Here is a 15,088-nt window from a genome sequence, read left to right as displayed (position 1 = left end):
AACTCATGTGAATGCAGGCAAGGCCAACAACGGGTGGAGGAGAGAATAGTCTGGGTGATGGCTCCCTAAAGGCCACTTTACTCATTGGTGACCAAACCAAGTACTTCTAAGAAGCATTTATTGCTCTTTTAAGTTTGACACAAGGACTGGTCCAGTGACCTAGGTGAGAAATTTCCCACAAAGATGTTCTCACCATAGCTAAACAACTTAGTATAAGGCATGCCCAAGTCATGACCACATAGAAGACTTGGAATGCAAAGACTTATTTATTTATCAGAACAAGGGATGAAGATGTTCCTTGCATCATCCCTGACTATACTTCCAACTGTTATGCATGGATGTACACCAGATGCTCTGCATTACCTTGCTCAAAGCACTTTGAGACTCTCAGGATCCCCAAGAGTGAGACATGGCTCTCAGTAATCTGTCTGCACACACATATTCATAGTCTGAGTGCATTCATTCATTTACTCATTCATTTTTCCTCCCATGAAAACATCTCACTTTCCCACTAGACAGGCAACAAAGAAAGTTGCCTTAAGGTGCTGAACAGCTCAAAGAAGGTGGCTCTCAAGAGTGGGAGATTGTTCTATAGCTTTTAACATAAAAGTGCATAATTCCTAAAGCACTAAATAAAAGACTAAAATAGATTACAACTCTTTGTGTGACTAGTTGTTCCTTGAAGTTCAATTTTCAAGCTAAATTGTGACTGATTTTTTTCAGTACTAGGGACTGAACGTATATCCTCACATAAAAATCACATAAATTGTGATGGCTTAAAAAAAACAAACAAAACAAAACAAAACAAAACAAAAACAGTTTAACTGTTCTCTTAGGCAGTCAGTTTAAGGCTTTACATTCATTTTATTTTCATATAACCCAAGTGGACATGTGCAATTAAACAATGTTGGATTAAAGTAACCACACCATTCATCAAGAGAAAGTTAAGGAAAAGGAAAAAAAAATCAGTCTTCACATTTGTCAGTTAGTCCTTTTTTAATAAATTTGAATTCATTCAACAAGTTTCATATTGTATCTGTCACTCAATTTTGCTGTTTTTTTTTCATGTCAAATAATACCAAAAAATTACATCAATGTGCTTAAGCAAAACCGGGTTTAAGTTTATCTTTACAATGAAATGAAATCGACATGGATATCAATCAGGAGAGCAACCGCCTATTCCTACTAGAACAATCCTGTACTTACCTTGAGCACATCTACTGACTTGGGAAGTAGAAAAATGAGTCACAAATGACATGTTTGTGGGCCATCCCTAGGAGAGGTATGTGAGCCACTCTGGAAGGTTACTTACAAGGTGAGGGGGATTTAGTCATTCAGGAAAACATGGCACCTTTCAATGCAGTAGAAGAGGTAATCAGTCCAAGGCACACTCGCCAGTGTCCTGGGAAATTTACTCCACCAGGGCAGTTCTTTGCCCATAGAGTCAATGTTACTCTGATAGAAAGTTCACACTGACATGAAAGCCAGCATTCATTCCAAGAGCAACAAAATATTTTACCAGTGGTTTAGTTGGCTTACAGAAAATGGCCAGAAATATGAACTGATTATTAAGTGGAGGGTTAAAAAATGAATTGTAGTAGGCTTATGCTTTTAAGCACAGAGATTCAAGACTTGACACATCTTTTCAGGATGTGTTTACATCGGGCATACACCTACAACCGCAATGTGCCTGTCCCCTCTGAGATTATCTCAATGGTGAAATTGTCAACTCTACATTTCAAAAGAGGAGAAGTGCTTTTGATGGGAATAGTTGAAGCTGTCCCCATGTTGGCATCAAAACACACAATACTGAAGATGGACATGTCACTTAAAGCTTAATGGGAATATTACCATGTTATACTTTCCAGTTTATCTGAGATTCATGGGCAGTGAGTGGGTCCTGGCACTGACATCACAACCCTTCAACAGTCCTAGGATTGGTGAGCAGGAGTGACTTTTGTTTTAAAGATGATTCCACTGCACTGAGTCTGTTCTTTGCTAGGACTGATGGAGGAGGGCTATTGAGGTGTCACAGACATATCTGAAAATGACTAATACAGGGCTGTCATCAAGGTGTCAACACCATGAACTCTCTGCGAAGCATTTCAATTTGGAAAGACAGAACTATTGAGAAAATTAATGGTTTATTAAGTTGATAAGAAATTAATTTTCTTGTTTGTTTTTAAGAGCTCTGTGTGGGGATAACAGCCACCACCCATCAGAGGTCCAGGTGGAATCCCTCCATACCCTCACTTCTTGGTTCAAGTGGCTGCTGCTATAAAGTGACATGATTTATGTTCCTAGAGCAGGGATCAGATCCCACCCTTCTGAAAGCACAGCCAGAAGTATTTTGTTTTTTTATTTTTTTCTCAACACTTCTCACAGCTTTAAAAAATAGAGAAGCTGTAAAATAATTTATTAGAAGAAAAGTGATTTTCTTCTGCAATGAAGTAAAGCAAACACATATCCAAGGATCTTAAAAAAGATTTTTTTTTTTTACAGAATACATGTATGTATCTGTTAATGTGTATATGTGTGTATGTGTGTGTCTGTGTATGTACGTGTGTGTAATTACAAACACTATTTAGAGTCTAGCTACTATGGTAACTTCATTGCAGTGTCTATAAAGTTGTGGATCCCAGTCTTGGTGCCAAATGCATATAAAAAGCTCAAAAGCTATTATGACTACACCATGCAAAATTATATCCGGAGATTCCCAGGGAGTGCACTGCTGCTCTTCTGAGCCTTGTGATGTCTCTGCCACTGCTATGTGGGTATCTCAACTGTGCATCAAAAAAGTGTTGAGTCACTTTTCCCAGAAAAAAAAAAAAAGGTCACAGTTCTGAGTATGGTAACTTCTCAGTCTCTGCTTCTGCCACATTGCTTGCATTTGGGGGTCCCTCTTCTACACATGGCAGTTACCTCTGGAGTTACAGGATACAGAGAAAGACACCTGAAATATTGAAAGGGATAAGGTCTTTGCAAACATTTGTTTTCTTTAACATGTTACAATGATAAGGCCACTTACAGAATTTTTTTGTTAAATCTGTTTAACTTTTAGTTTCCGCCTACTGTTACCCATGAAAAAAGAAAATTTCCAGAGAAAAGCCAAAGGCCAAAATTCACAGGCTCATCTCCAGATAGAAAACAAAGAGCAATAATTGGAAGAATTAGCAGACAGGAACGGAGGAGGCAAAGGGCATAAAAATCAGTAACCGTCCCTCACATGAGATTTTATAGATTAAGCTTTTATTTAATGTTGGATTTTGAACAGTCAAACTCCCACATATTAAAGATTGCTATGGCCACCAAAAAATAAAGTAGTGTCAGTCCATGGTGACAGGCCACACCACACACATCTTGGGGAGGGTGATGGTGCTGCCTTCATGAGAAATTATGGTGCCAGACTTGAGGGTGACATGTGTGGGATTTGGGGGTTATTAATTTTGCAGTTCTTTACTGCATGTTTTGCTTTTTATCCTGTCTTCCAAATGCTTCGCTGTGACACCTATTTGCACAACTGCAGTCGTTTTATGGATGCCTGTGATAGAAATAGTTTACAAAAAATATATCATCTTTGTTTTTCTTTAGAAAGAGCTCATCTAAATAGTAAGTTAAGGTTGCGTCTATGAAACCGGTGCACCTTGTCTTGTTTCTACGAGCTTTAAAAAGTCCAAATACTGATGAGGCTGTGGATCAGAAGGAACCAAAGGAGACTGTGTTTGTGTCAGGTTGCCCTCGTTGCCTCAGGAACGGTCATGGGTTGTTGTGTGATCATGGTGTGTACTGGTAGTGTTCCTGCAGAATCCTAGTCAGTCTAGGAGGAATTGGGTGTGCTTATGAGATATGTCAGTACAGAAATAAAGGCTATGAGGATGTTTTTTAAGTTTCCAAAAGTGAACAGTAGAAACATTTTTGATTCAATCTTAATTTCTAGATAACAGAAAGTAGTTACAGCACAGAATGAAAAATATGACGTCGCATGCTGCCATGATAGCAAGCAGAAGAAACAAAATCTTGGTAATATACATATGTATGCATATTATGCAAATATATTTATATTAACATACAATGTTATAAGAATGGTAACATAACTGCAAGGGGGGAAACCACTTTAGATGGTTTTACCTTAGAGTAACAAAGAACCTGAGACATCTATGCTTCCAGTTTAAATAGCAGACCTAGAAATCTGGACGAGATGTAGAGCACATTTCTAGTGATTGAATGTCATTATCAAAATGTGCCACTGTACTCCCACAAGACAGTTAAGCTGGACCCACTTAATGTTAACAGAAATCCCCACATGTACGGGATGGTGGAGTACTTACAATGGGACACAGTTTACTCCCAGTGAGTTTTTAAAGATGAACATTCAGACATGACCATGGGAGCTGCCTACCAGTAAAAATCAGGTAAGTGCACTGCCAGCGACTCACCTCATGTGCTAATCCACTACAGAAAAGCATACCTGATGAAACAAGTCCATCACAGAGAAGCCAACAAGCCTTGGCTGCAAACTGAAAGAGAGGGAATGAGGTGTACGACTACTGCTGTGGGAGTTCCCAAAGATTAACTAAGAATTCCGTTCTGATTTTTAAGCAAAAATATCTAACTTATAATAATAAAAGACACACTTTGGGATGACTGTGTTTCACGCCCTCATTCTTGAGGCATAATATTTAGATACTTGTCCCTTTCAATTAAAAAAGAAAAAAAGCTATGACTTTCTTTAATATGCATCCTGTGTTAAATTGTCCATAGTTGCAAAATGTATGGTATGTATGCGTATTTGTTTTACATACACAGATACTCACACCTGCGTACATAAACATATACACATACATTCTCATATAGACGTGTATTTTATATATATGCTGAGAAAGTTCACATATATATACAATTGTGTGTGTATGTGTGTGTTTGTGTGTGTGTGTATTGGTATAAAAACTTGACAGGCAGGGTAATATTTCACTCAGTGTTAAATGAAGTCTTTGAAAAATCAAGTACAGTCACTCAGTTAACATAGTACAGCCAGTAAACTAAGTTGAAAAGAGAAAAGGTGAATGGAAACACGATCCGGGACCATCTGTCTATGGCATTCACATCGGTTAGATCAGGGATTTTGATTTTGAGCTGTGAAGACCTCCTCCGTAGGTGGGTCTTCTTGTGTGGGATGCTTCTGTCTCCCATGTACCGCCCATGCCCTTCCCTGGGCATGCTCTGTTTCCTATACTGGATTCCTGAGTTGTCAAAGGATATTGCTGAATTCCTGGTGTCACCAACGCTGCCTGCAACCTCATTCATTTCATTGTGAACCTCCAGAGATGCTAATAGAATATTCCCGTGAGCATCCACCTAATGAGAAGAAAACACACACTCTTAGGAGGCTGGCATGCCCATTATTCTAATTTTTATATGCAAGCCCTGGACAGAATAATAACACACAATCATGCAACATAGTTTATGAGAATCTGCATGTCAACTCCATACCTCATGGTATAGGAAAATACTATTTTGGAACTTGGACAGAGAGCTTTCAGAGAAGTTCACATTACAGATCAGAATGCCTACTGAAGAGAAAATTGAAATGCAAAGCCCTTTTAGGGCTTTACTTCTGGGCAAGGGACTATTTATAACTACGCACTGAATGGAAATAGTTGACTTTTGCCTTTCTTGGCAATGTCATGATACCTGTGTCACACAATCTCTCTCCCCAGTCATGTGGGCATTGAATCATCAACATCTCAACCAGAAATGGAGGTTATCACAACCATGAAAGATTGCAACACATGGCCTCTTGCACATAGCTTTTCTTGGAGAACACTGTCCAGATTACTCCATTTTGTGTTAATGTCTTACTGTGCCTACTGATGACTTAAGTTTCCTCTCGGACATGGATGAATAGGAATAGCGGAGTACACGTAACATTTGGTATCAGCTATGGTTTCAAGTAGACAAATCCTTAAGACATTATAGCTTGTTCTATTTTTAATGCTGGCGTTCAACCCAGGGCCATACGGCTAAGTGTGCTCTTTCCCTCAGCACATTCCATCCTGCCAGCCTTTTGTCTAATGACTTAAATTTCAAGATGACTGAGGGGAAGGAGAGGGACAGTCTTGATGGTGCTTATGGTGGCTGCTGGGATAGATACACTCATGAGTCTCTGTCTAATTGTGCCCCTAGCAGAAGTCCTCTTTTGAAATATTTAAATTAGCAAGTCTCTTTCCACAGTGAGGTCAACTTTAAGATGATAAAGTTGTAATCTTTGTAAACATAGTTTTAGACCCTCCATGACAACACCGGTGGGCCATGTTTATTGGTTGAACACAGAATTTTTCTGCAGCTTCTCTGTGGCTGAGAAACCATGCAACCTGTGGAACTGTGGCTGGGGTCCCTAGTCGTGTTCCATCGGGGAATCAAAGCGTAGCTGTTATGGTCCATTATCCTGAGCACTCATTCCTGAATGCTCTACATCCTCCAATCTGTGTCCATGTTTTTCCCTGGAAGGCTCTATCTCTTTTCTTTTCTTTCACCCTGGCTAGTCTACCCCTTCTTTCAGCAGTAATTGATAGTCGATGGACTTTTCCACAAACCTCTAGTTGTATTTGTAGAATGGCTTATCAATAAGTTAATTTGAGTCTTCCCAGCTTATAGGTAGATATCCCTCTCATTAAAGGTGTTTTTTTAACTTAAATTTATTTTCTTTAATTGAAAATACATTTACCATTAAGGATAGAATTTTCTTAGGTAGAGAAAGAGGTCAGAAATATACTGACATATCCAAAGTGAACAATATTTATTCTGAATGATAGAATTCATGGTAATTGCAATTTCTATTTGCTTCTGCTTTGAGTACTATTTTCTTTTTTTATTTTATTTTAATCACAGGCCATTCACTTGTATCCCAGCCATAGCCCCCTCCCTCTTTCCCTCCCAACCCCACCCTCCTTCCCTCATTTCCTCCCTGACCTCTTCCAAGTACATTGATAGGGGAGGTCCTCCTCCCCTTCCATCTGACCTTAGTCTACCAGGTATCTTCAGGACTGGCTGCAAAGTCCTCCTCTGTGGCCTAGCAAGGTTGCTTCTCCCTCGGAGGGAGGGAGGGGGAGATCAATGAGCCAGTTACTCAGTTCATGTCAGAAATAATCCTTCTTCCTCTTACTAGGGAACCCACTTGGATACTGAGCTACAATGGGCTACATTCGAGCAGGAGTTTTAGGTTTTATCCATGTGTGGTCCTTTGCTGGAGAAACAGTCTCATAGAAGACCCCTTTGCCCCGATATATTTGGTCCTTCTGGAGCTCCTGTCCCCTCTAGGTCATACTAACTCTCCCTTCTTTCATATGATTCTCTGCACTCTGCTGAAGGTTTGGTTATTAGTCTCAGCATCTGCTTTGATACACTGCTAGGTAGAGTCTTTCAGATCCCTCTGTGGTAGGCTCCTGTCTTGTTACTTGTTTTCTCTGACTTCCAATGTTGATCCCTTTGTCTTTCTAGGTAAGGACAGATCATCTTACCCCTGGTCCTCTTTCTTGTTTATCTTCTTTAGGTGTACAGATTTTAGTATATATATCCTATCTTATAGGTCTAGTACCCACTGATAAGTGAGTATCTTTCTGTTCCTGGGATATCTCACTCAGAATGATCATTTTTAGATTCCACCATTTGCCTGCAAATTTCATGATTTCCTCCTTTTTGATTGCTGAATAGTATTCCATTGTGTAAAAATACCACAATTTCTGTATCCATTCCGTTGATGGACAACTGAGTTGTTTCCAGGTTCTGACTATTACAAATAAAGCTGCTACAAACATGGTTGAACAAATGTCCTTGTTGTGTACTTGAGCATCTTTTGGATATATGCCTAGGAGTGGTATAGCTGGATTTTGAGGAAGCAGTATTTCTGATTGTCTGAGACAGCACCAGATTGCTTTCCAAAGTAGTTGTTCAAGTTTACATTCCCACCAGCAGTGGAGGAGGGTTACCCTTTCTCCACATCCTCTCCAGCAGGTGTTGTCACCTGAGCTTTTGATTTTAGCCATATTGATGGGTGTAAGGTGAAATTTCAGGGTTGTTTTGATTTGCATCTCTCTGATAGCTAAGGATGTTGAGCATCTCTTTAGGTGTTTCTCTGCCATTATATATTCTTCTACAAAGAAATCTCTGTTTAGCTCCATACCCCATTTTGTAATTGGATTGCTTGAATTATTGCCTTTTAACTTCTTTAGTTCTTTATATAAACTGGATATCAACCCTATGTCAGATGTAGGGTTGGTGAAGATCCTTTCCCAATCTGTAGGCTGTTGTTTTGTTCTGACAACAGTGTCCTTTGCTTTACAGAAGCTTTTCAGCTTCATGAGGTCCCATTTATTGATTGTTGCTCTTAGAGCCTGAGCTGTTGGTGTTCTGTTCAGGAAGTTGTCTCCTGTGCCAGTGAGTTCTAGGCTCTTGCCCACTTTTTCTTCTAACCGATTTAGTGTATTTGGTTTTATATTGATGTCTTTGATCCACTTGGACTTTAGTTTTGTGCAGGGTGATAAATATGGATCTATTTTCATTTTTCTGCATGTAGACATCCAGTTGGACCAGCATCATTTGTTGAAGATGCTGTCTTTTTTCCATTGAATGGTTTTGGCTTCTATGTCAAAAACCAAGTATTCATAGGTGTATGGGTTTATTTCTGGGTTGTCTATTTGGTTCCATTGATCCACCATTCTGTTTCTATGCCAACACCATACAGGTTTTATTACTATTGCTCTGTAGTACAGCTTAAGATCGGGGATGGAGATACCTCCAGATGATCTTTTGTTGTACGGGATCGTTTTGGAAATTCTGGGTTTTTGTTTCTCCATATGAAGTTGAGAATTTTTCTTTCAAGGTCTTTAAAGAATTTTTCATTAAAAGTGTTAAGCTGAATGTGAAAGTGGTAAAGTGGGAAGGGAGCATTCCTAACTTTTACCCAGAAGAAATAGGGAGCCATGTGAAACACTGAGCAGGTTAGAGTCCAGAGTTGCAGCTACCAACTGCAAAATAGCCAAGGCTCAGTAAAGGATGCAATAATAGAGGCCATTCAGGATCTTGCCACTGAGTTGTTCTTCTTTGAGAATACCTCTCAAGGTAACATAACTATGTGCTAGCTTGGTCAACTCTCATGTGCCAGAGCTTCTGAGATGGTTAAAGAGGACATTGTAGATGTAATTAAAGGTATAGTCTTCAAGATAGGTTTTTTGTTTGTTTGTTTTGTTTTTTGTTTTTGTTTTTTTGTTATTGGGTGGGCACAGTCTCATCACATGTTCTTTTCTAAGCACAGTAGAGTACTTTTCTAGCTAGAAGCATATGAAATTCAAGCCTAAAGAGTCAACTTGCCTTTAGAGGGAGGTTCTGCAGGAATAGCTTCATTAAGAGGAAATAGGACAGTCCACAGGAGCAAAGACCGACCCCAGATGACAGCCAAGCAATTCTACAATGCAAGGAACTACTTGTCCAGCTGCTTGTACTTTGGTTTTAGTCTGTAAGATAAAGGCAGCTGGCCTCCCATCCCCAGCCTTACTCTCCTAATATTTTGACCTAAGAGCTATCTGGTAAAATGATAATCTGTCATAGCAACCATCAAAAATTCTGTGGGATAAGAGAAAATACGAGATGTAGATTTGCCTACTGTGTAGAAGAAGACAGGGGAAAAAGATAATTTTTAGGTCAAAGTATCAAACACATCACAAGCAAAGACTCAAAGTAAAGCATTTTATGTAAGGTATCCTAGCTGAGTAAACTTAAGTTTTCAAAATGAAGAATCCACCTAGTTGTAGTCCATGTTATGTCTCCTGATGGGTGGAAAGTTTGCTGCCTTTTCATTCTCTGTCATCCTTCCACCACAATGATAATAATAGAAGACACTTGATAGTGCATGGAAGGCAGATTAAAGCCGGGGCTAGTAAGGTTTTCTGTTTATCAGGCTAAGAAACTCCAACCCTATGCTTTTTTATTATTAATGTATTTTATTATTATTATTATTATTAATTACACTTTATTCATTTTGTATCCCCCCATAAACCCCTCTACAACCCTATGTTTTTAGAATACAACTCAAAAAGTAATCTCTAAACAGAAGAAAATAATGACGTCCAATACACATGCAGGAGATCAAGAATAAAACTGAACCTGAGACATGGCAAGGCAGTTTGTCACATAGTTCTGCATGCCCAATAGCAGTCCGAATAGAAATGTTAAAGGTCAGACAGATGTACTCTTCCTGATTTTGTTCTGTGGGTGGCTAGTATGCCTGCAAAAGCAGCAGTTCTGTATTTTGCCTGTTCTGTTTTATGCTGGTTTTGTTGTCTGTTTTCTGAAACAGAGTCTCAGTCTGGCCTAGGCTAACCAACAACTCACTCTGGAGCACAGGATGTCCTCAGACTCATGGCAATGCTCTTACATCAGCCTCCTGTGTGCTTGAATTATAGGTGTGAGCCACTAAGCTTGCCTTTTATCTTGGGAATAGTAATGGAGGAGAAGAGAGACAGTTCCTCTTTCTGATTCCACCCAGACTTGATAAATGAGTTAATGGTGCTTATATTTTAGTATTACAGGGACTGAGAAAGTTGGGATAGGATAGGACTTTGAATTATCTCTCTAAGTTTTTTGTTTGTTTTTTTTTTTTTTTTCTATTTCCCCTTGGAATGGTAAGCAATAAAATCCTTTCCATGACAAGGCTGTTTGCTGTCTTCAGAACCAGGAAGACCATTTCAGAAATTTTTCAGACTGAGTTCTTAGTGGTTAGTTGTTAGTAATTCCAGCAGGAGGACACAGCCAAAGCCACAGAATAATTATGCAATGGCTGAAACAGAGGGGACAGTAAAAAGCTGTATCCCCTAGTCCCACTGCAGCATAACAAGGTTTAGATGTGGGAGAACTTGGCCACACCAACTCACTCTACCTAAGAAGGGGCGACTTGAACTACTGCTGGTGGGGCAGGAAGGAGACCATGAAGAGAGGGCTAAGATGATCTTTGCATACAGGATAGTTAAAAGCACGTGTGCAGGTCAGAGCCTGTCTCACTAGTGTTCACCACTCTCCCCAGCATAGCAAACAGTGCTCTATGGCATAAAGGAGTGAGCGAGGCCATGACTGAATGGGCTGTGGCTCATAAGGCATCTTAACTTGGAGGACAGCTGGAAAGGGATTCAGCCAGGTGGGTCCTGTAACTTAGTTTAGTTTAGTTTAGTTTCAATACTTCCTTTGAATGCCTTGAGATGGACATTGTTCTACACATGAGTATATTATGGGTAGATGGTGGAGACACTCACTCATCAAGGTACTTAAAAGAAGTGGGGCCACATTAAATGTTTAATTTGATTCTTTTTCTGTGTTCAACATTTTAAAGAGATCTACCTTCATGGTAAGCTGGCATTCTAAAAATTACTTTGTTCCTGAAGTTGAGTCAGAGAACACCCTAAAAAGGGAGACACTGATTTTTTAAAGTACTAACACAGAACTTACTCTTTTTGATAATAATAAGTAACTTGTTACATTAGTTCCCATCCCAGGAAGCTTCACAATTTCCCTCCAAGATAGAAAAGAATACAGAAGACATTAGTATTTATAGAAAAATAATCCTCATAGCTCATGGTATTTTTAAAGAGGAAATTAAGAGCTCATGTGCCACCCTGGTGCCTCACTGGGGACATAAACAAAAGCTCTGCATCACTTGGTGCCATTCATGCAAAATATATTTACACACCTGCTTCCCACCAGGGTCATGCACGGGCCAGGCTGTGAACCATGAAGATAAGTGCAGGGACTCCTCTACTCAATCAGTCTAGTAGGTGGGAGCTTCCAACATTCAACAAATACACTTTACACAGGACTTTAAACACATATATGGTTATCAAAAATGTGATATATAGAGCTCGGTTTTTTGTTTTGTTTTGTTTTGTTTTATTTACCAGACACTAAGGAATCCAAATAAACAATTATGTGACTGGGTAGATCCTATGAGTCCAGCAGGAGCAGATCTACAGTGGCAACTTCCACCTGACATCTGCCACAGTGGAGTCCAGCTCTTTGTGCTTTAGTAGAAGCAAGGAACTAGGTACAGTCTGATAGGGGAAATAATTTAAGCAATCTGCTATTTCACATGTATGGAGAATTTGCTGGAAGATGAGAGAACAGCAACAAAAACAGTGGTTTAGGGCATTGAGTGACTAAAGGAAGATGCAAGCACTAATAGGGAAGAAATAAAAAGACTTTGAAAAGGAACACCAACCTAGATGTTGAAGAAAAGGAAGATGTCAATCATGAGGTTAACAGACGGAAGAAAAGGCACAGATGGCAGATGTGGTAATTCAGGAATCATATAGGGAGGTTAAAGAGGGTATAAGAAATAAGGTTGATGTTTTCATACACAGGGACCTAACTGTCTTCCCTAGAACCTTGTGGACATAGTTGTGTGTTTGGAAAATGATCTAATACAGGTGGGAATCTGTTTCTTTAAATGTCAGTAAAGGATGCTTAGGTGAGCGAGGCCATACTTCTTTAGAAATATTGCTAATGGTTTACAAATTAAAGAATAAAACTTGACCAATTGGTTAGGTTCTCTTGTCTCCTCTGAATGTTGATGACAAGCTTGTAGCTATCTTAGGACTCTCCTGAGACAGGGGTCAAGAATGAATATATTTTTACACAACTCTGTTTCATAAAGTTGAAGTCCTGCAATGGAAACACTATCACAAATAAAGGTTCTTCTGGTATGCAAAAGAATACAAACATATATTTAATTAAGATCTTAGTTTAAAATAGCTTGGCTGCTTTACTTATGGATTCACTATACAAGGGTTTCATTTAAACGTGAGCTAATGTGCAGAAAATTACTGGCACTTTTTTTTTGTCTGAAAAGCTTAAAGGGTATTATTTTTTTTAACTTTTAGAAATCTCATTTTGAAAATCAGTGTTTCTAAAAGAGATAGTAATCTCTTCTTTTCACCCTTACCTCCAGGATGCCAGTTGCAAAATAGAAATAAGTGATTACAGGAGATCTAAGGCTGAAATGCTTTTTACAGAATAACAGGTGGCTTGTAATTTTTAAATTGTTTCATGAACTCTTCTTATTTTGAAGGGTCCAGCGTACACTTACCATAATTAGAATCAATGATTCCAATGTAGGTTTTTCTTCTTCTCTGAACTCAGACAGGTGCAGCTATCCAAAATTAAAATCATCTCATCCAGAAAACATCGTGTAAAAATTTTCTTCTTTAGAGTATGTAACTAGATTGGTATTCTTGGCTATCTTATTCTTTTTTGTTTGTTTTTTTTTTTTTTTTGTCTTGCTTTAATTAATTAATTTTATTATTAGTTACATCTTATTAACTCTATATCCCAGCTGTACCCATTCCGTCATTCCCTCCCAACCCCACCTTTCCTCCCTCATTTCCTCCCTGCCCCTTTCCAAGTCCAATGATTGGGGAGGACCTCCTCCCCTTTCATCTAACCCTGTTTTATCTAGTATCTTCAGGACTGGCTGCAAAGTCCTCCTCTGTGGCCTAGCAGGACTGCACCTCCCTTGCGGGGTGGGGAGGTCAAAGAGCCTGTCATTGAGTTCATGTCAGAAATAGGCCTTGTTTCCCTTACTATGGGAAACCAATTGTTTACTGAGCTACCACGGGCTGCATCCGAGCAGAGGTTCTAGGTTATATCCATGCATGGTCCTTGGTGGAATGTCAGTCTTAGAAAAGACCCCTGAGCCCAGATCTATTTGGTCCTTGTGGAACTCCTATCCTTTCCACCTCATAATAACTCCCTCTTCTTTCATATAATTCCCTGCACTCTGCTGAAGGTTTGGTTATGAGTCTTAGCATTCACTTTGATACACTGCTAGGTGAAGTCTTTCAGAGGCCCTCACGGTATCCTCCTGGCCTGTTACTTGTTTTCTCCTATGTCTAATGCACATCCTATTTGTCTTTCTAAATGAGGATTGATCATCTTACCCCGTGTCCTCTTTCTTTTTTTATCTTCTTTAGGTGTATAGATTTCATTATGTTTATCAAATCTTATAGGTCTATATAAGTGAGTATATACCATGTGTGTCTTTCTCCTTCTGGGATACTTCACTCATAACGATCTTTTCTAGATCCCACCATTTGCCAGCAAATTTCATGATTTCCTCATTTTTGATTGCTGAGTAGTATTCCATTATGTAAAAATACCACGATTTCTGTATCCTTCCTCTGTTGATGGACATCTGTGTTGTTTCCAGTTTCAGGCTATTACAAATGAAGCTGCTACAAACATGGTTGAGCAAATGTCCTTGTTGTGTACTGGAGTAAATTTTGGGTGTATGCCCAGCAGTGGTATAGCTGGATCTTGAGGAAGCACTATCCCTAATTGTCTGAGAAAGCGCCAGATTGACTTCCAAAGTGGTTGTACAAGTTTGCATTCCCACCAGCAATGGAGGAGGGTTCTTCTTTCTCCACAACTTCTCCAGCATGTATTGTCATTTGAATTTTTCATTTTAGCCATTTGATGGGTGTAAGATGAAATTTCAGGGTCGTTTTTATCTCCCTGATGGCTAAGGATGTTGAGCATGTCTTTAAGTGTTTCTCTGCCATTCTATATTCCTCTACAGAGAATTCTCTGTTTAGCTCTATTCCCCATTTTTTAATTGGATTACTTGATTTATTGCTTTTTAATTTCTTGAGTTCTTTATATATTCTGGATAACACCCTTCCGTCAGATATAGGGTTGCTGAAGATCCTTTCCTAGTCTGTAGGTTGTCGTTTTGTTCTGAAGACAGTGTCTTTTGCTTTACAGAAGCTTTTCAGTTTCATGAGGTCCCATTTCTTGATTGTTGCTCTTAGAGCCTGTGCTGTTGGTGTTCTGTTCAGGAAGTTGTCTCCTGTGCCAGTGAGTTCTAGGCTTTTCCCCCACTTTTTCTTCTAACTGATTTAGAGTATCTGGTTTTATGTTGAAGTCTTTGATCCACTTGGACTTTAGTTTTGTGCAGGGTGATAAATATGGATCTATTTTCATTTTTCTGCATGTAGACATCCAGTTGGTCCAGCACCATTTGTTGAAGATGCTGTCTTTTTTCCAGTGAATG

The 15,088-nt window shown here is 39.2% G+C and overlaps 1 protein-coding gene across 1 annotated transcript in view; it reads right to left on the bottom strand.

Annotated features, from left to right (window-relative positions):
• Window positions 1–855: 855 nt before the first annotated feature.
• The window catches only part of Gabrb3 (gamma-aminobutyric acid type A receptor subunit beta3), a 228,272-nt gene continuing 214,039 nt past the window's right edge, over window positions 856–15,088 (bottom strand). The window contains exon 9 of the mRNA XM_055607500.1: window positions 856–5,355. Coding sequence (XP_055463475.1) covers window positions 5,014–5,355 — 342 coding nt within the window. The 3' untranslated portion in view covers window positions 856–5,013. The remainder of the gene's footprint in view (window positions 5,356–15,088) is intronic.

Source organism: Psammomys obesus, unplaced genomic scaffold (genome assembly GCF_907164565.1).
Source record: "Psammomys obesus unplaced genomic scaffold, mPsaObe1.curated_primary_1811, whole genome shotgun sequence".
Classification (NCBI taxonomy): domain Eukaryota; kingdom Metazoa; phylum Chordata; class Mammalia; order Rodentia; family Muridae; genus Psammomys; species Psammomys obesus.
This window is presented reverse-complemented; position numbering and strand designations above follow the sequence as displayed.